The sequence below is a fragment of the Heloderma suspectum genome, chromosome 3 (genome assembly GCF_057233095.1).
Source record: "Heloderma suspectum isolate Gila_16-S chromosome 3, 16-S_ref, whole genome shotgun sequence".
Lineage (NCBI taxonomy): Eukaryota > Metazoa > Chordata > Lepidosauria > Squamata > Helodermatidae > Heloderma > Heloderma suspectum.
In genome coordinates this window covers 131,034,581-131,056,078 of record NC_139460.1, presented here as the reverse complement: position 1 = coordinate 131,056,078, position 21,498 = coordinate 131,034,581, and the positions used below count along the sequence as shown (strand labels likewise).

At 41.2% G+C, this 21,498-nt stretch overlaps 1 protein-coding gene across 1 annotated transcript in view; it reads right to left on the bottom strand.

Moving 5' to 3' along the window:
• Positions 1–394: 394 nt before the first annotated feature.
• The window catches only part of ADPRHL1 (ADP-ribosylhydrolase like 1), a 41,353-nt gene continuing 20,249 nt past the window's right edge, over positions 395–21,498 (bottom strand). Inside the window, exons 4-8 of the mRNA XM_084844571.1 lie at positions 19,858–19,998; positions 17,201–17,328; positions 14,312–14,444; positions 12,269–12,422; positions 395–5,883 (exon numbers count right to left, since the gene is read on the bottom strand). Coding sequence (XP_084700697.1) covers positions 1,614–5,883; positions 12,269–12,422; positions 14,312–14,444; positions 17,201–17,328; positions 19,858–19,998 — 4,826 coding nt within the window. The 3' untranslated portion in view covers positions 395–1,613. The remainder of the gene's footprint in view (positions 5,884–12,268; positions 12,423–14,311; positions 14,445–17,200; positions 17,329–19,857; positions 19,999–21,498) is intronic.

Sequence of the window (21,498 nt, the reverse complement as noted above, 5' to 3'; positions counted from 1 at the left end):
CTATGATAACATATCTTTTATAACAAATGTTCATTCAGGATTTTACCATATTATCCTATACAGTAAGATTCTCATTGAACTATTGAAATTACTTATAAAGTAAAATACCTAGATATATTCTGCCATATAATCTAACTATCAAATTCTAAAAGTCTTTGATTACAATATGCAAAAAATGGCTTATGGGTATGGCATTCTGTAGCATTATTAAAATGTTCTCATAGGTTTTTCCCAGCTTCTTATTTGCTTTCATTCCTCTACACTATAAGCTCCTTCACAGCTTATTTTTGAAAACAATTGAAGGACACACACACACAATGCATACCCTGGCAGGATTTCAGTGGCTATATAGCGTACTCAAAAGCAGCAGTGTCCACAGCCATTCCTGGAAGATGAGCAATACCATTTTATTAGAGTGAGTAAATACAGATGAAGTTCACTGTCAGAAGGGTCACCTTAATTATGTACTAACCTCAGCATTTAGCAAGGAGAGACACTTTAGGCATGATGCTGCTGAAGCTAAGCACTTTTAAATAAGAACAAAAAACTCTGTCACATTTGTTCACCCCCATCTAATCCAGCATTCTATTTCCAAAAGCAAACTGCCAGATATCTGTAAGTCAAAAGTAAGTCCTACTGAGTTCAATGGGGTTAACTCCCAGGGAAGTAGGCATAGGATTGCAGCCTACCTTAACTTACCTTAGGGATCTAAGCCTTTGTCTTTAAGGTGCCACAGCTCTTATTGTTTTCACTATTAATCCTGTTCATTTTAACGGAAGAGGCCTTAAAGAGCTAAATCCAATGTCATGCAAGTGGATTTGCTCATGCAATGGGAATTTCATTTATCCCCACTGCTGCCTCAGCGCACACACTCCTAATCTGATCCAGTGTGTGCCCCAACCCTCTGAGCAGGTTTGAGGGATGCACGGGGGACTGCAGGGGCAAGAGGGAATTCTGTATGTCAGTGGCACCCGGTCCACTGGCGAAAGGATACCATTGGATGCAGCCGAAAGTGCTTGATTTTGGCTGAGTGTAGTCATGCAGCAAAAAGAAGTGGTAGCAAGCTCAGATGGTAGAAGAGACGCTGTCAGTTCTGACTAAAGGGGAGGGACACAACTTGGCAAGCTTCCCCATATAAGACAAAAACATTCCCTACAGTGAGAAAGTCAGCACATCAGGAAGAAAGGTTTCAGCCATCCCTTTGCGTCCTGTGCCAGTTTTCTAGTTGCAGGAAATTTTTAACATAGGGAAGTATTTAAAACTGTGATTTCCACCCACTCTCCTATGCAGTCTGAAGTGGTACAATCCATGCTCCTGCCTCAGTATCCCACCACTTAATTCTGCCACATGTCTAAGACCAGGCTGGATTGTTCCCATAATTATTACATCTAAGATTTCCCATACATGAATCATAGGCTTACGATTACTCTCGGTTAGCATGTAATATACTAGAGATCTCAGCTGACACTCATTTTAAGGACAGCTAAAATCCAGAACTGATCAGTAGACAACCATCTCAGTGCAATTCAAATGCCATTGCTTAATGCCCCAAAGTGAAACAGTGGCTGAAGATTTATAAATTCAGGTCTATATTTCAGCCATTCAATCTGGTTTTAGTTATCAAGCTTAATTGTATCAATCACTCGAATAACCATCGGTTTAAAAGATGATTCTGTTGGTCCTTCACTGTAGCTCTCAGCTATGTACTTTTCCAGGCCTACTAGTCCAGCTTTGCTCTCATTTATTGCACCAGCCACATATTTTTTAGTCTCTCCACTTTCTGGCCCTGATAAATCATTTCCTGATAGTATTTGGTACTTGCTGGAACTATGTGGTGTTTGTTCTGCAAGACGGGTGTTGTTTGATGAGCACAATTGGGAGTCTGCCTCATTCTCACACACTGTTTTCTTCTTCTTCTGCAATGTCCTGCCATGACTCAACTGTGGAGCCCTGAATTTGTCAAAGTTCTTCAAGGGGTCCTTCTTTCCACTAGCATTCTTTTCTTGCATTTCCAGTTCAACTGAAGAGGGCAGTCTATACTTCTGAGAACTATGATGTGCATGCTTTTCATCTTTTATACTAGATTTAGACTTGACGCAATCCTTTGGTGCTTGGGTTTGCTGCTGCTTAGGCTTGACGCAATCCTTTGCTGTTTTGGTTTGCTGCTGCTGCTGCTGCTGCTGCTTAGGCATGACACTGTCCTTTGGTGTTTTGGTTTGCTGCCACTGCTTAGGCATGACACTGTCCTTTGGTGTTTTGGTTTGCTGCTGCTGCTTAGGCATGACACTGTCCTTTGGTGTTTTGGTTTGCTGCTGCTGCTGCTGCTTAGGCATGACACTGTCCTTTGGTGTTTTGGTTTGCTGCTGCTGCTGTGTAGGTGTGACACCATCCTTTGGTGCTTGGGTTTGCTGCTGCTGCTGCTGCTTAGGCATGACACCATCCTTTGGTGTTTTGGTTTGCTGTTGCTGTTTCCCTGCTGTTACGTTATCTTGATGGCTCTCCAGTTTCACATCTGATAAAGGTAGCTGGTAGTTTGGGGGATTCTTTGGTGCCTGTTTCTTATCCTTAGCAATAACTTCAGGGTTTCTAGAGTCATTTAAAGAGGGTTTCTGTGGCTGTCCTGCTGCAAGATTTGCTGGCTCAGTCTTTATTTTTTCTGAGGAAGGTATTTGATCTCTTGCATTGCTCCCCTCTCTTGCGATATTCTTTTCACTCTTCGGGAGTTCATTTTTTAAAGGTAATTGGTTTTGTCTAGAATTACTACTGTTCTGTCTCGTCTTCCCTGTTTTACTTTCATGCTTCATTTTATCACCGGATGATGGCATTTTGTCATTCTGAAAGTTATCCTGGGCATTTCTTCCCTCAGCGCTACCATAACCTTTCACTGGTTCCTTGAGCGAGGGGGGTTGGCATTTCCTAGTGTTTTCATCTCCTGCTATAACGCCTTCTCGTTTTGCTAGATCCCTTGGTGGTGTTTGGTATTCTGAGTGATCAACAGAAGGCACTGCTCCTGGACTGCTAGTTTTATTTTCTGTTGTACCTCCACCATCCTTTGTAAGTTCACTTTTTATTAATTTCTGGGGCATCTTGGAATTATGCACATTCTTTTTAACTCCCACCATAGGATTTTTCTCTTCTGTCCTCTTGTCATCTTGCTCCCTTCTGTCAACAGATGATGGAACGGGACATTGTGGTGCTTTTGGTAAATTTCTTTTCCCTGCATCATTGTTTCCCTGCAGCATTGTTTCATTTTGGGAAGAGGAACTGCTTTTCTCAGACTTTCGCTCTGCCACCACTTTTGTGCTTTCTTGCTTCCCAGTTTCATTTCCCAAGGGCATTTGTTGCTTCTCCACATGGCACGTGGGACTTGCCTCTCCTGCAGGCCTTTTTCCATGCTTCCTAAGCTTGCTTGTTGAGGGTGCTTGATACTTTTCAGTCTGATCACTAGTATTCTTGTTTTCTGCAGGATTATGTTTACTCTTGATCAAATAATTGTACAAATTTAGTGTTGTTTTGTCATCTTGTCCAGGTGTACCTTTGGGCTTTAGCAGTAAGTCTGGAGAAGGAACATGGTGTTTCTCAGAATTACGACTAGCTACCTTGTCTCTTCTAATACAACTTTCATTCTTCATCAGTTCATTTGATGCGGGTGTTTGGAGGTCTCCAACACTGCACCAAGGTCTGTTGACTTCTGCAGTATTGCTCTCTGGCTTTGCTGGGTGGTCTGATGAGGGTGAATGACATTTTTCAGAAGATGATCCGGGATTCTCCTCTAGACTGTGGGCTTCATGGTTGATGAGTTCTTTTAACAGGCTTTGAGAGGCTTCCAAGGGACTTGAGCTAATCTTTTCCTTCTCGGTATTGTTTTCAGATTTTGTCATTTCATGAACTGAGCATGATTTGGCTTTGTCAATATTCTCTACTGCTGAAGCATGGCTGGATTTTTCTAAATCGCTAGACAAAGGGGAGCTATGTTTTTCAAAATCGTAGCAAATATAATTTCCTCTTACATTTTTATCTTTCTGGCTATTATTTGACGTGGGAGTTTGGTATGCCTGATTCCTGCTCTGTTTTGATATATTTGGGCTGGAGTTATCCTGGTTGTTTTGTTGGCTCAGAGGTTTCTGGGGCAAATGCTCACTTCCCATCTGATGATCAGACAACTTTGCTGCGCTTCTCACTGGCTTTGGCTCCTTTTGTTTTGCTTGACTTCTGTGGTCATTTTTGGTAGGGTTGAGAAATATTTCTTCTTTATCACACAGCTTTTCTTTGTTCTGAAGTGCATCAGAAAATTTGCTCCTAAAATCTTGTGCATTCCTCTGACTTGGCTTTAGCTGAGAAATTTTGTCAACAGCTGCAGGTTCAACACTTGATTGCAGGTCACTGAAGGGAGGCTGTAAGTTACAAGATGCCTGACCTACAGGAGAGCAAAATGGTGGAATATTTTCCGACACCTTCTGTTCAGGGAAACATTTTTGGCTGGCAAAGGGGGGATCTTTTATAGGCTCTGTTAATTCTATTTCTGTCTCCTTTGGCTTACACATGCCCTCTGGTATGCCAGAAATCTCATCCCGTTTAATTTCCTGGTGACTGTGTATACTAACTCCTTCAGTTGGACTAGAAGAGGAGGAGGTAGTAGATACGTCTTCTTTGCTAATAATTTGTACTGCATTTTTGTCCCCAGAGCTGGCAATTGTATTGTCCACAGTATTCTCTTTGTGGTCTAAGCCATCTTTAGATAAGGTAGGAATGCGGCCCACAGGGAATAGACTTTCATGTGAAGGTGAAACAATCACTCGATTAGGGCCTGGGCTTGCAGAAGTTACATTCATCTCAACAATGTCCTTTTTGTCAGTCACAACCTTAGGCATTTTATGACGCTTTCTTTGCAACTGTCCTTTCTGTTGTTCTTCGTGTCCCATATTCTCTGGTATCCCTTTCTCATCAGAGCAAATGTCATGTGTTTTCTGGGTGTCTTTTGTTCCCGCCATTTCAGGATTAGTGGCACATCTGACATTTGTTGCCCAACTCCAAGGATGACTAATTTCAGTAGCAACACAGAATTTAGGTACAGGGACAGTGGTACATACCAAATGTTGAGGCTGAAGTCTATGGATACTTGTGGCTGTCTTCAGGTATGTCTCTAGCTTTCTGATTTCTTCTTTGCAAATGGCTCTTTTCTCCAGGGCCTTTTTGTTCTTTTTCTCACCTTTGCATGGCAGCAAAGCTTTCACATCAATAGCTGAACAAACGTTACTGGTTTGCTCAAACTTCTCTTTCAGTTTGGAAAAGACAGAGTTTTTGTTGATTATTTTGGGCAGGTTATTATTTGGTGCCTTCTTTTTTGGAGTTGGCTGTTTCTCCTTAGCTTCTTTTTCCTCAGCAGCTAAAAATTTCTTCAGAACATTCTTCACAGTGTTTTTCCCACATGAGCTGACCCATTTGGCTTTTTCTTGGAGTGTTTCTTCTTCAGTTAAAGAGCTTCTTTCAAACTTACTTATAATGGAGTTTAGGCCATTTCTGTTAGCAGGCTGCTTTTCTTTAATAATTAGCTTGCCAACCTCTCTTGACTTCTTTCTGTAAGGCTCACGGTTGTTGTTCATGAACCTCGACTGCAGAAGTTGGAATTTTGTGGGTCGAATGCCACTCTTTGGGCTTTGGCATTCACGTCTTAAGTTTATCTTGTTTTCTATGGCTTCTAGCCACTTGACCTTCTTGCTCTGAACCTGTGGGTGCCTGGATATGAGGTCTGTGAGGTAAAGGAGAAGGCTGCTGAGGACAGCAAATGCACCTTCTTCTGTTGACATCTTACTGAGCTTCTTCTTCAGTGCCATGGGATCAATCAGCACCTTATCACTGCCCAGCTTTGTACCTTTGCTTCTGCTGCATAAAAGAAAATGAATGCTTTTTGGGGGAGGAACCATAAACATTACTTTTACTTCCTTACTGTTTTTAATTATGTCTCCCACAGTGACATGCTTCTTAACGCCAGGCACACTGGTGTAAACATTTGTTTAATGCGAAAGATGATATACGATAACGTCACCTTAGCCATGGCCATCATCATCGTCATGGCCAGGTGATTACTGGTATTTGTCCAGGAGGGGCAGTTATCCACAGTTGAGTATGTATAGTAGAAGCACAGGTGTGTTTCATTTTCTTTGAAAAATGGGACACACCTGTGCAGGCACATCCCAAATCATGGTATAGTGCTATAGCATACAGCTGAGTGTGTGAAAAGTAGTAACAGAAAACAAGCAAACAAAACATTACCATGTACTGCTGGTTTATACATCTTTCTCCTGGTCATTTATAAAAGTGTGCAGCAACAGAGGGTTGCAGGATACTGGGAAAACATTACGGACTTTGTTTACCCAGTGAGATTTTAAAAACAACCCTTTTCTCTTTCAGTAAATTCCCATGCTATATCACAAACTGATTTTGAGATGTCCTCATTTTCAAAACTAGTTTGTCATGTGGCACAGGAAATGATTGTCTGAGAAACGCAATTCCAAAGCACACTTGTTTATGTGGAACTCTTTAGCTCCTGACCTGTTGTGATTATGTTTGATGGGGAACTAGCAGGATTTGAATGTTTTCAACATCATCAAACCGATATAGATATAGATATACACATACATACATATACATTCTTCCAATTTAATAAAACCATCCAGTGCTTAGTGAAAATCTAATCTGCTTTCCCACCAATTACATGGGGAAATGTTCTCTTAAAATCTCTTTTCTGAAAGGATCATCCCAATGAGACCACAAGAATCAGAGATAAAAGCATTGTATGTAATTACATCCATAGCGATATCAATTGACCTCTGTATCCTTTTATTTGGCATGGCTATAAGTAAACTTCTGTTTGAAGAATTAGGCCTACAAACAGCTGAGGATTTAGAAAATGCTTTAACTGGTGAGGATCAGTTACTAAATAAAATAGTGAACTCAGTGTGAAAGCTACGGAGTAAAGTCAACAGCAATAGACAATAGCCTGGAGGGAGAAAGAAACACACGCTAGAGGTTTTACCTTTCTAGCACCATAAAAACTTGGGAGGTTAATTCATGAAGTAATAAAGTAGTATGTGAATGGGATTCAGTTTGCATACCAGAACAATATTAAGTTTTTATACCTCTTCATATATGAGCAGAAGCCAGACAACAAATCACCTTGGGATGAAATCCTGGCTCTGATGAATACACGGGCAAATAAAACTGTAGACTCCCGTAGCTCAGGATTTCATCTTTATCACATAGCAATAGGGTGTCAAGACCAAATAAAGTAAGTGCTTTCCTGATTTCAAGAAGCAACGCAAGCTACGTTCAAATAGATTCTGCCATCCAGATTACTGCAAGTCAGCCAAGTATTTATTTCTTGCTCAACAAGGTAGGTAATTTGATGTTGGAGGTGCTTTTTATAACAAAAGTGGCCATGTCCTGTAAACAGGGTTGCTAGGTTCGAGGGAGGAAGCACAAGAACTGAGGTACTGAAGATTCCCGGAAAGTGTCAAAGTCCTGCTTCTTGGATATGCATTCAAGTTCAAAATATAGAAAAGCAGTGCATTTTAACAACATTTGCTGTGGTGACTTTTTAACACCTCATAACAGCCAGGAATATGAAGGACAGTAACACATGGCAGTAGCAGAGGGCCCTCTATCCCTCCCTAAATGTCACCCCCGCCTGTAGATTAAGATGGCAGAATCCAGTCCTCAGAGCTTTACTTACAGATAAATGCTGCACACAAGAACATTATAACAAAGCAGTTGTTCTCAGTGTCACAGGGTCTGTTTATAATTAACACCATCTTTAAAAAATACAGTGGGGGGACAGAGTTTGACAATTGACCAGCACTGAATATAATAGACAATATGCAACCCAGGTATAATGACGAGTAACTAGATCTCATTGTAGGGCAGTGTTTTCCCCCCTCATTGATTACACATGTGGTAACACTTTTGTAAAAAGCACTGTTCTGCTGAAGCTGTGCCACGATGGACACATGACAGAATAGATGAAGTCATTGCTTCAAGGACTGTATTTACTGGAACTGGTGTTAATCTCAAAACCATGCCCATCCTTGGGTTCTCTTTTCATTACAGAAGCATGAATTCAAGGACGAAGATTAAATATTCCAGATGTTTTTAAAAACTGCCCTTTAAGATTATAGGAGCCTTCTCATGGAAAGGATATGTCAACATGTCTCAGTTGGAACCAGGGCGGTAATGCATTTATAAATCGATAAACACACTTCTCTGCTGCCCTGGCTGATTGAAACGTTACTTCCCCTGCACAAAGGTCACATTCAGGAAGCCTTGTAACCAGTGCTGTGAGGCCAATGCCTAGTTTTGTTTTCTGTCCTGGGGCAGAAGATTTCATTCTTACCCGAAGACCCCAAACTGTGGGCCAGATTTCATAGGACGAATTTCCGTGTTATCTCACTGCTGTGGGAACTACTTTGTATAGTGCAAAGGAACAGAGAGAAGAGTTGGGTATGCAAGAATGTACTACACCAGCATTTCTGGCATTGCTGCTGAAGTATTAACTGCTACCGCTCAGTTTTAAGGGGGTGTAATGCAGTTTTAATTGGATATGTATATTATGTTTTATGATTATTATTGTTACTGTATTTTAAATAAATTTTGTATACTACCTTGGAAGGGCAAATGTGCCCTGAAAGGAAGTCTATAAATCAGGAAATAAATATATATAATACATATACATTTGCCCAGCTCTTAGGAGACAATGCTCTTGTGCAAAGTAAACTTAGCCAGTAACCCTTCCCATGCAATTCCAGAGTTCCTAGGTACGCTACTAGAGCATCATGGGAAGGAAACACATGTCAAAGTTCATGGGTTTGGCAGGAAGGAAGTTATGTGTGTGACCCATTCCCACAAAACAGTGGGACTTAACTTCTTTGTAAAATGCTTAGCATTTGGTTTGTATTTCAATGGGGGACTTAAGTGAATGTTTAAATGTCTCCAGTTAAAATCAATGGGACTTAAATGTGTTTCCCTTTGGCTGAAAGTGAAAATAGAATGAAAAGACCAATTACTACAAAAATTGCCCAGAACATTGCTTTAAAACAAAGATAACATTATAAAACAAAGATCACAAACAATTTCATAATTTGGTTTGTACTATACAGAGATTGTATTGTAGATGCCTCAGTCACTATTGACAGTTACACTTGAGCTTCCCAATCATATTCTCCTTTCCCTATCTGTGCTGGGTTTGGAGCATTCTGAGCCTGATGTAAGTTAGGTGTTACGCAGAATGAGGTGCCAATGCAGTGGTAAAGTTCTGAGGTTGTAGAATGGACTGTTCCTCTTCAGAATGCAGGTTCGGGATAGCTTTTTATAAACACTTTCTTGTATAACAGTATCCCTGCAAGTGGAAAACTATGACAGGATGGAGTGGGATGAGCAACACCCTTTGTCTCTGATTGGTTTCTGTTATATACTTGGAAGGAGCTAAAAAAACACCCATAAGAGAGCATTAAAGTTCCATCCCATATCTGCATTCTGCAATGGCATAGTCCACTCTGCTATAGGGTGGCCATGTGTCCTATTTTACAGAGAAAAGCCCTCTATTGAAGGTTCTTTGTTTGAAGGGCTGTCCAGTCCAAGTCCAGTTAAGAGATAAAGAACCACAAGAAGGGAGAGCAGCAGGGGCTTTTAAGTTGCCCATCAACAGCTAGCACCTGGATAGCAGCCTGCTCAGGCATACAGGTCAACTTGTCATTGTCACTACGTGAGATGTATCCTATTTCTATTTAAATTATAGTAATTGTTTCTCAATATGTATCTGTATATCTAAATAAGCATATGCAAACTTTGAGCAAGACTGCATCCTATCTCCCCCCACCTTTTTTTTTTGGCAATGCATTTTCTCTTCTTCTTTTTTTGGCAGTTTGTAAGTGGCCAATAAACTGTATCAACAACACCAGTTTGTAAGGGGCTACCCTACTTGACCACCTCAGGATTCTACCATCTAATTCAGTGTAATGTATAGAAGAAGGCACCCTTAGCAATGCCCAGAGCTGTCTGGTGTCCCTCATTTGCCTCTCTTTCCTTGTCTATATCTCAGTGGTCTCTGAGCCTAGCAAGGACAGTAAGCAAGGAGCCTGGTGTGAAGGCAATGGGAAGAAAAAGCTGGAGTGAATAGAATTGAGAGGGGATGGACCAAGGGGATGGGCAGGTCCCTCTATCAAATTGGCAGACCGTTAGCTAGCAGGGTGTAATATTATTGGTGACTCAGAATTGTTGGAGAAGGGTGAACCAAAAAAAGTTAACAAGAAAATATACTTCATAGGGTAGCATCCAATGGTGGCATATGGTTAGCACTAAAGACGTCGTAAACCATCATTTGTGCTAGCGCTGCACCACCACTGGATACTAGCCACAGTAATTCATGTGGAGTTTTGATATTTTAAAATACCAGATACTGGGTTAGAGCCAGATGAAGTTAGTCACATTTTACGGCCCATGGAAATCAGTGGGGGAAATTAGTCATGATTAACTTTTCGTATTGATTTCAATGGGACCTAACTGCAACTAACTTACAGCACACTCCTATGTATATCTACTCAGAAGGAAGTCATGTTGAATTTGTACAGGAACACAGGAAGCTGCCTCCTACCGAGTCAGACCCTTGGTCGCTCTAGCCCAATCTTGTTGGCACTGACTGGCAGCGGCTCTCCAGGGTTTCAGGCAGGAATATTTCCAGCCCTACCTGGAGATGCTGGGGACTGAACCTAGCACCTTCTGTATGCAAAGCAGGTGCTCTACCACTGAGCTACAACCTCAGGTTGGATCCAACCCACTGCCTTGAAATGTCTTTATCTGCCACTAACTTATTTCTACATTCTTTCTGCACCAGAACAACACTTTCTAGATTTCTTAGTAGAGGAAATTCGTGGCTACAAGTAAAACACCATGACCTTGACCAACACTGACCTACCGACAACTGCAAGCAAAAATTCTAACAATGACACAGTAGCATGCAGTAAGCACACTGAGAAAATAAAGAATGATGCTTATGAAGAGGCATAAGATTAATTTATTTACAAGTATTTTTAGCCACCCAAATCATTAAAAAGTTTGTCTAGGATAAAAAAAAACAATACACCACAAAAATATATAGGAAAACTAAAATAGGAATATTTGTTTTACTACATCTATTTGCTACATTTATTTGCATATTTTTGGTATCTATTTGTGTTCTGCCATATCTTGGATAACTTCCTAATGTTGCCATTCCCTCTTTAGAATAATTAAGCCCTGCAGTTCTGACAAAGGATATACATTAAATGGATCTTGAGTTAGATGATGTCACAGAGAAGTTAAGATTAGGGAGTTTGGGGAGAAATAGAAAGACTGCAGAAAAATGCAGAAAAAAACAGAATCCCAAGATAACTCCCTTAGAAGGGTTATAACATTAGTTTGTCTTACATAAGGGTGCAGAAAGCATTAGTTTCTTTTAATGTAAACTATTGGCATAAGCAAACATGCGAATACTGGTGCTAGGGAGTGACATTATAGCAATTGAAGCAGAACTTTCTAATTAAAATGAATGCCAAGGGACTATATTTAAAGAAGCATGATTAATACCAAAAGGCATTCCATCATTTAAACTCTCAATTTATTATATTGTATTATTTAGATTTCTACCCTACCCTTGCAATACATTATCAGGGCACCTTGCAATAAATACAATAGTACAATTAGCTATATAGCTAATAGTAATAATAATTGTACTATTTTACATCTAGATAGCATTTTATAATCCTGCTTGCAACAATGCTGGTATAGTTAGGACCTTTCCGCACACTACATGGACACAAATCCAGATTTGCAATCCAGCATATTCTTGACAAGGAACTGCTGCCAGTTTTATCTCTGATGAGTGAACCTCTATGATGCACAGGTTTCCAAACATGTGTCTAATTCACACATTACATTTTTAACTGTACACTTAAAAACATCTTAGGTGTACCCCTAAAAATATAATGTGTGAAGTGGCCCTTAAGCTGAGTCATCAAACCTCTAACCATTGAGTAGCCCAATTTATATGAATGGGGTTATTTTGGAGCAAATGAGTAGAAAATGGTCACCTAATACCATGACTGTAAACACAGTGGGGCTTCTGGGCACACAATTCTTTTGCTGAATTGTTGCAAATGTGTTTAAACTTGTAGTCTTAGCAACTGAGCCACATAATGTAATCCTAAAAAAGAAAAGAAAATTCCAAAAACATTTTTACTTTTCCTCTGAAGATAGTCGATAAATAGTCTCTCCCAAGTATTCTAGCCTCTCTCTTTGTTCAAGATCCTGGTACAAGCCTTTAGGAACCTTGTTGAGGCCATAGAGCAATCCATACAAACAGCCCGCAATAGTTCCAGTGGCTGCACTCTCACCTGTAAAATCAAGCACAAATGAGCATCCAGTTTCATTACAGCACCTTTTAGCTGTTCAGTCAAACAATATTCTTTGTTAGCAAAAGACAGAACGTGATGGTTGCAGGCATTTCCATTTGTGTATTTAAGTGGAATCTACATAAGTCTACTTAAGTGGAATCTCTGCCCTTCAGCCCTCCCAGCAACAAGTGGGGACAAACCACAGCCCTACATCCTAGAAGCAAGAGAGCTTGCTGGAACCCACTATTTTGATACTCCAGGTCAGTCTATAAAACGTGTAACCAGCTTTCTAAGGTTTTTGTAGAAGTCGGTTAAATACAACATGTGAAAAACTGTTAAAAAGTTCTTACTCTTACCATAAGTGTTTCAAGAAGTGTTCCCCTACTGACCAAAAGTAGATTATATCACTGCTTCAGGCAGGAATAACAGTGAAATGGGATATTTTTTAAAACACACTTTTATATTTATATTGCTTTGATTAACATGGACAGTACCCCATATAGCCTGAATGCCAGCAGGACACACCACTGGCACAACGGGGTGCTACTGGTTCTAAAAGCAACCCAAAACTAGTGGAAATGCATGCAGGAGGGAGCTCCACTGTCCTGTCCCAGTCTGGAAACATGTGTTTCCACTTTTTCCAGGATTGCTTTTAGAACCATTAGCTCCACTTTGCACTCGCAGTAAGTCGCGCTGGTGCAATGGAATGAGCGGGACCGCAGTGGCCTCCCTGGATACTGTCCATGGTCTTTAATACAGCTTGAAATACATATAATAGGGATCAGCAGCTAGGGGCCCAGTGCCAAGTCCAGCCCCCTCAGGAATAGCCTCTCATAGGCAACAGCAGTGTGTGTGGATAGACTGATGGCTGTGGCAATGGAAATTTCTGTCTGCTCCCTTTGCCTTCCTTGAAGTGCCCCTTCTGTAAAACTGGCTGCAGCTCATAGGTGCAGGCCATGTATGCTTTCGTGGATAGTGCATTTTTCATAGCTCCTGTGGCTTTTCTTTCCAATGATAGTAGAGCTGCCACCATCTTTATGGAGAGGCTCTGTGTCTCTTTCCGGCAACAGAACAGAAAGAAATCCACAACAAACAATGCTTTTCCCAACAAGGCACAAGAATACTGCACAATTAGTGATTGGGAAGCACATTAAGAGCTTTAGATAAAAGATGTTTCAAGAGATGCAATAATCAGGATGAGGTATATTTATGAGTCACCTAATATAGCCAATTTGCCCTAATCAAAAATCATATAGAATCATATAGAATCATAGGGATGGAAGGGGCCTACAAGACCATCGAGTCCAACCCCCTGCTCAATGCAGGAAGCCTGATTCCCAGGCGGTCTCCTATCCAAGTACTAACCAGGGCTGACCCTGCTTAGCTTCCTAGATCAGACGAGATTGGACGCATCCAGCCCTTTAATCTAAGAACAATCTAAAAACCAAGCACAGCAGAACAACAAAACTCAGTAGAAGAGAGCACGCCCACAATGACCACAGAAGATTGTGTTGGATGAATTCTGTTCCACTCTGTGACTTTTGATTTGTGGGGTGCCTCAGGACTCAATGTCACATCCCATGCTTTTCATATTTAGATGGAATCCCTAGGTAATGTTACCAGTATACTGATGACATGCAACTTTACCTCTTTTCCACCTATGAATCAGACTGTGCATGCCCTGTATTAATGGTCGGATGCTGTTTTGAAATGAAGGGAAATTACTTAATCTGGATTAAATGGAGGTTTTCTGGATTGGGGAAACCAACTGTTTTGGACAGCGGTGACAAGCCAGTCTTGGATGTTCTATATGTTATAAAAACTATGCTGCTAATGACTACAAGGAATGGAAATTCTGTATAATATGAAAGAAGCACTAGAAAACTCACCACCGTGGAACATTGCACGGTTGCACAGCTCTGTCCAATCACTACCGCATCCTAAAAGAGCATCATATGCAATCATTGGAGCATCATGACCTCTCCTTCCACCACGGCCTTCAGAACTCCATCTCCTATAAGTCTGAATGGATAATTAACAACTTGGTTGGATGAACACACACACACGCACTCTTTCACTCTGCATTTTCACTCTGCATTCCTTTTTCTTTACCCAGCAAGGCACAGAAACATGAGGAAAACTGCAGTTTGTGTTACATGTTGATGTACTCCTTTCTGTGTTAAAAAAAATGTTTTGAGCTACATCTACTCATTGTTTATTTCTTGTGTATGCAGTCAACGCTTGCCTGGCCCTAATTTTTTTTCTCTGTATTTGAAATTTGGAACAAAGTGGGCACCATCTTTCTTGGCTTTTGGGGAACGATGCTAAGGAAGATTATTTGATATTTTTCTCGAGTTGCTTATCAAATAAGGATTCCATTTGCCTCCATCAGCTTCTCTAAGATTTCAACAATGCCATTTGCTCCTCTGACATTACCATAAGGGCATTTGCAACATGCCTAAATAGTTCCAAGATGGCAACCTTTGCCTGTAAGTTAATTTTTTAGGTCTATAAAAATGTGGGATCCCACAAGGTGGCTTCCTCAGACACCTCTGGGAGGGAAATGCATATTACTGTTTTTGTTGTTCTTGGCAAACCTATTTATTTTATTCATTGACCGCTGAACACTTTCTGTAAAGAGAGAGGAAGAGAGAGAGAGAGAGAGAGAATGTTCCAGTAGACACATACTGAGCACATACTGTACAGATAGGTATATTTCACAATTTATGCAGGAGTTGTTTGCTCTTGGCCAATGTGTTTTATAGACTTCACAGTCTGAGAAGCAGAGAACACCCTGAGTTGCATCCAATGGTGCCATTCCATCAGTGGAAGGGAACCACTGGTGGAACAGATTCCTCACCCGTACCCCATAGCCCCTCACTTGCCACCCAGATCTACTCCAGATGGTTGGGAGGACCCTCAGGAGCAGATTTGGGGCATATGCAGGGGGCTGCAGAGGAAGGAGAGGACAGGGAAATCCTGTTGCATGAGCGGACCTCCATTCGCATAAGGGTTGGATCCAACCTACAGGAGTGAGGAGTGGAAGGTCAGTGCAATATAAGTATTACCCAAGTAAACGACAAAAGGGAATGCTAAACAAATGAACTTTTAGTCACAGCAACTTCTGTTGGAATACATCTAATGATGACACCCTCAGTCAACATTTTGAGTTGTGTGTTTTTTTTAACCAGTTATTATATTGGAACATTATAAAGTATTGAAATATAAGTGGGTATAGCGATGTGTTTTGTAAATGGAACGTTTGCATACTATTTAGGTGGATTTTTTATGTACTTAGGTGCGATCGATTCTGAGTGAGTCTTTGTGTATCAGAATGGCTGTAACTTACTAAGGAGCATTGGTGAGGCAAGCAAGAGAGCCGTGTACCTCGTAGATCACCCTGATCTTGTGGGGAGTCTTCAGTCTGGTGTCATACATTCATGCGCACAGAAGCTAGCACTGTGATGAAGACTAGCCTTGCAGTCCTGGCAAGCTAGGTGGTGAGTGGCTTTCAGATGTCACAAGTACCACGTGGAGTCACCGCCAAAAAGAAGACTGACAGTCACAGCATTTGAATCATGCCCAGTCGAGAAAATGGAGAGGGCACAGCAGATGGGCCAAAGAAATGCAGAGCTCCTATCAAGTCTGCTGGGGATCTAGAGCTGGAACTGCCACCAAACAGACTCTAGCACATTACCTCTTGCGCCACCAAGGCAACAGGTCTGCTGCAGGAGTTGTGGGCTGAACTGTGTTGCTAGAGGCACCACATAAAGAGCGTTACAGGTCTCACCACCTGGCTTCAGCACCCGCTATTGCAGCTCCACATGACCTATAAAGCCTGTGCTCTGAGGTCAGCTCTTTAGTCTGAGCATCTCTTCTCCAAGTGAGAAGATCCCGCCAGGCGGAATGCCTGCTCTTCACCTTTTCCCATGTTCTGCCTCTGGAATCTGACCATTTGCTTGCTTTGGATTACAGGGTTTACCTCTAGTGGCTGCGGTCTAGCCCATTTGCACAGTAGCTGCCACCACTCGAACCTGACCTGTTGACTGCCTTAATGATGGCTGCTGCCCCACACCTGGATGGGTACACCAGAGGTGCAGAATCTCAGGCCTGGGGCCAAACCTGGCTCACATGGGGTCCACATCCAGCCCTCTGGGGGTTCCCCAGATCACCACGCCTCCCTTCCCCTGGCCCCACCCCCTGGCCCCACCCCCTTCCCAGGTTGTCTGCAATTTTTCCCCAATCTAAAAGGTTGAGACTCTTAAACTAAGCTACTGGCAGGAAGAGCTTTAAGATAAAATGTACTGGTATTTTTCATATTTTGGCCCAGGCCCTTTTACCCTGGCCACCACTGGAATGTGGCCCCTGACAGCTTCCCTAAAATGAAATTCAGCCTTTCAGGTGAAAGAGGGTCAATACCCTTGTTGTAAATCCACCCCCGATTTAATATTTGACCCAGAGGCCTTGACCACTCAATCTGCTCTTACCACGAGCTGTTTATGTTAGCTGACTGTGTTATTTTTCTCAAAATTATATCAAATGGTAGATTTAAACGTGGACGTTAATCAATAATTTAAAAACACACATACACACATGAGACACAATAAACTCTCTTACAGTTGTGCATAGTTGCACAACTGGATTCATTTTTAGACAAACAAGTATTGGTACATATCCATACGGGATTTGTTTCAAGTAAGAAGCAGTATATAAATACTGCAAACAAACAAATAATTCCCCCCCCAAATACATTCAAAGGTTTTATTTAAAGAATTTACCTTTTCTCTTTCCTCAGCATCATAATTGTCAGGAAAATTGGGTTTATTCTGGTTTTCTTCATTGATTTCTCTCTCCTCCAAGTAAAACTGCCATTTTGCTTCAAAGTAAAACCAATGCTCCTGATATTCTGAATGCAGAATAAACTAATGATGGTACATATAATACTGAAAAGTTTCTTTCAATACCTTAGTCAAGCGTGAATGACAACATTCAATTTACAGAGATCTCATGAAGAAAATCCAATAAAACAAGTCCAGCTAATCACCGTTTCATAGCATATCAACACTATCTGCACAGTGGAGAAGGAGCAGATTTTAATTCTCTATTGTAAGGACAAAGAATTAGAGCTGACTAACACAAAATGTGGAAAACCAGTATATAGATGATAACATCTGCAGTGGGAAACCCACACAAAGGTTTCCCACTGGATGGACATTCACTAGAAAACTCTGTTCACATCCCATATGAAGATCCCATGTGTAGGGTTGCTACACATAAGCTACAGAATGGTTTGTCATGATTTCCTACAGGAAAATTGAAGAGCTTAACTGGATTGTTCTGAGTGCAGAACCTCAGGCTTGGGGACCAACTCTGGCTCTCCTGGGGTCCCAATCCAGTCCGCTGGAGTTCCTCAGATGGCCCTGCCCTCTTCCCCTGGCCCCCAATCATTTGGTGGTTTTCTGGCTTTTCTAAAAGGTTGAAATGCCTCTCCTAAGGATTGGTTATTGGCAGTAAGTGATTTAAGATAAAATATGCCTGTATTTTTGGCTGTACCCCTTTTGCCTGTGGCCTTGCCCGCCACTGGAATGTGGCCCCCCGAGAGCTTTCCCAAAATGGAATTTTGCCCTCAGGCTGAAAGAAGTTCTACACTCCTGCTGTAAGGCATGAAGGAGATCTAAAAATCAGAAGTCAAATTACATCTCCAAGAGCTCGAACATCTAACAGAAGCATATAGATGCAGGCTGCATTCCTATGGACGCAACTACTTGAAAGTGAGTAAAGATGCCTAGATTTATGCTGCCTCTTGCTTTAAGTGAATAAGGCATTTCTATCATGGGCGCGAACCAGCCGAATGAGCAAACTGATTTAAATCTGGTTTGGTGACATGCACTATGAAAGACTTGTCCTTGGGGATTGCAACAAAGGTGTTCTGGGGATTGCAACAAAACCATCATGTTCTTATCCCTCTTCAGGCAACGTTTCAACCTTTGCTTACAGAAAAGCCAAGTTGCAATCAAAAGGGATGACATAAGGCAGCCTGGGCTAGTCTTAAGGTTGGCACTCTAGATAAAATATTGCCATTGCACTTTCCCTGTCACAGCAGATTCTGACAATCCTTGACTGCCAGTCACTCTTCATCCACCTACCTGGCCCTTGGCTAAGTCAGGATTTTCCCTCACAGCCACATTGCTCAGCTGTGGGACCCTCAGTGGCACTTGACAGATGCTTGCTGTTAGCCACTTGTGCCTTATCTACAGCCTTGGGCTTACAGTTTCCCTTCCCAACTTCCTCCATGGACTTGGCCTTTCTTTCTTTCTTTCTTTCTTTCTTTCTTTCTTTCTTTCTTTCTTTCCTTCCTTCCTTCCTTCCTTCCTTCCTTCCTTCCTTCCAGCATCATGGCCTATGCACTCTGCTATTCCTGAGCTGAAGAATCAAGTGTGCCAAGCAAGTATAATCTTCTGATGCATGCAGCAAACATCCTGCCTGCTACAAAGTGCTATCACAGGCAATCATTTGTGACTGTCTAGTAGTAAAGCTGGCCCTGAGAGCAGCAGAGTGAGAATAATGATTGGTTCATTGCTTAAAAATTATTTTTAGATATATATTTAAAAACAATTTTAGATTGTCTACAGTCGTGTGTGTGTGTGCACGCGCACAAGCGCGCTATCTTTAATGTATTTTTAAATGTTTTTTTAACTTTTGTAAACCACGCAGAGAGCTTCGGCTATGGGCAGTATAGAAATATAATATAATAAATGAAATGAAATGAAATGAAATGAGCACTGCAGAACAGTTAATTGTGGACTTGGTATCTTTATGTTTAAAAGAACAGGAATATTGAACAAATATTTGGGTTCCCCCCCCCCCGAACATATCTTCTGAACTATTCAACAGGACAGATCCCTTGAGAAATGGGGCTCCATCTTGTTTCAGGCAGGTGTCTTGTCCCCCCCCCTTTTCCAAAATAGCACTGTGCTCCACAGTGGCAGGGTTACAAGCACATGTTTCAAGAGGCTCACATTTTTTACCCAGGGCTGGCATTGTGCTGGTAGAATGACAGCATCCTTCTGTCAATGGCAGACCTATATACATTAATCCTGCACCTGCCCTGGCCTAGTCCCCCAAAAAAAGTTTAGCTAAAAGTTTAAGAACTTTTGTGAAAGAACATAGTGCCTGTCAGAAGCATGTTGCTTGTTCATCCACATGAACAAATAAGTGTTTGTTTTTTTAAATTATACATATAGGTATATTTCTAGAACAGGGTGCACTCCCTAGGCTCATAAGAATACCATCAAGATTCCATTCCAGATGAAAAGGGCAATGTCTGAAATGACAGGAGGGAAAATGAAGCTACTAGTTCAAAACTACTGAGCACAGGAAACATGAAGGTTTTGCCTTGTAGTTGAATTTGAAATGGCATATTATACAGTTTTACCTGCCATGTGCCTAATGGTCTTTTTGCAGTATTCTTCAGCCATCGGAACAACCTTCATCATTTCTCTTCCCCACTGTACCAGTGGCTTTCCTTGTATTGCATAGGAAACAAACAGAGCTGTGCACAGTGATCCCAAAAAGCCTGAAATTAGCATATGAAGATAATTAATTAGGACTATGGTGAAAAAAGGGGGTTGTACCCCACCAAACAGCACAAAGAAGAACATAAGAATATAAGAAGAGCTCTGCTGGATCAGACCAAAGGCCTATCTAACACAGCCAACCAGATGCCCATGGGAGGCCCAGAAACAGGACAGAAGTGCAACGGCACCTGCCCACTTGTGTTCCTCAGCAACTGGTATACAGAGGCAGACCACCCCTGATACTGGAGATAATATATAGCCATGACTAATAGCTGCATTGATAGCCTTCTCCTCTATGAATTTAGTAATCTTCTTTTAAAGCCATCCAGAAGTTGGTGGCCAACACTACATCTTGTGGTAGCAAATTCCATAATGTAACTATGCTCTGTGTGAAGAAGGACTTCCTTTTATCTGCCCTGAATCTCCCATCATTCAGCTTCATGGGATGACCCCAGGTTCTAATATTATGAGAGAGGAAGAAAAACATCTCCTTGTCCACTTTCAGTACACTATGCATAATTTTGCACACGTCTATAAAAATTAGTCTACAGGTGTAGAAGAAAATAAGTATATTGAGCTCAGAGAAATGTTTTTGTACCAACAAAACAGGTATTAAACCTAATGCCAGGAAATGCTTCACATACTTAATTTCCATGAGTTAGACTGCTGATAAAAGCATAGAAGTTAAATTATTAAGGCAAGAATCCTATCTGAGATGGATTTATTTGAATTCAGTTAATTAAATTTAAGCACCAGCAGCATTGTTAGTATTATACATACAGATCCTTCATGTAATACGCCAAAAGATCTAGCAATGCTTCTCTAAAAGGCAAAATAAAAAGCCGTGATATAGACTTCGTAACAATTTTGTTCTGCCCTGCTAAGATTAATATAACAGCAAAGTGAAGAAGCAATGAAACAATTGACCAACAATGATGGTCTCAATCAATCATGCCAAACTGCAGAGACAGTGAGTTGGAACCAAAGGATCTCTTCCTTTGGAAGGAGTCTTTTACTTCCATTGGAGGAAGGGAACCTTTGGATCCAACCCAGTGAACCTGACATGCAGATCATCCTATACATGTTTACTCAGAAGTAAGTTTCACTGTTTCAGTGGAGCTTACTCCCTAGTGAATGTGAATAGGTTTGCAGCTTAAATTGCTCAAACATAGATGTTTTACATTCACATATTTTGTAATTGTATCACTCATTTTAAAAGCTAGAAAATAAAACTGTGTGAACCCTTGCCAGCTAGGTTGGGGCATACCGACATAATCACAACCCTGGAACTCTTTAATATGATTTAGAGCTTGTGTCTCTACTTAAGAGGCAGCCATTTGATGTGTTATGATTGTTGTGTGATGTTAACATTCCAAAGGGGATGCGAAAATGGGATGTATGGGTTCAGAACAAACTGTTTTTATGCGTTCCAGAACCATTTAAACATAACGTCATAAGGAATGAGCGACCTGTTGCATATCATTCAATTACATTCTGCA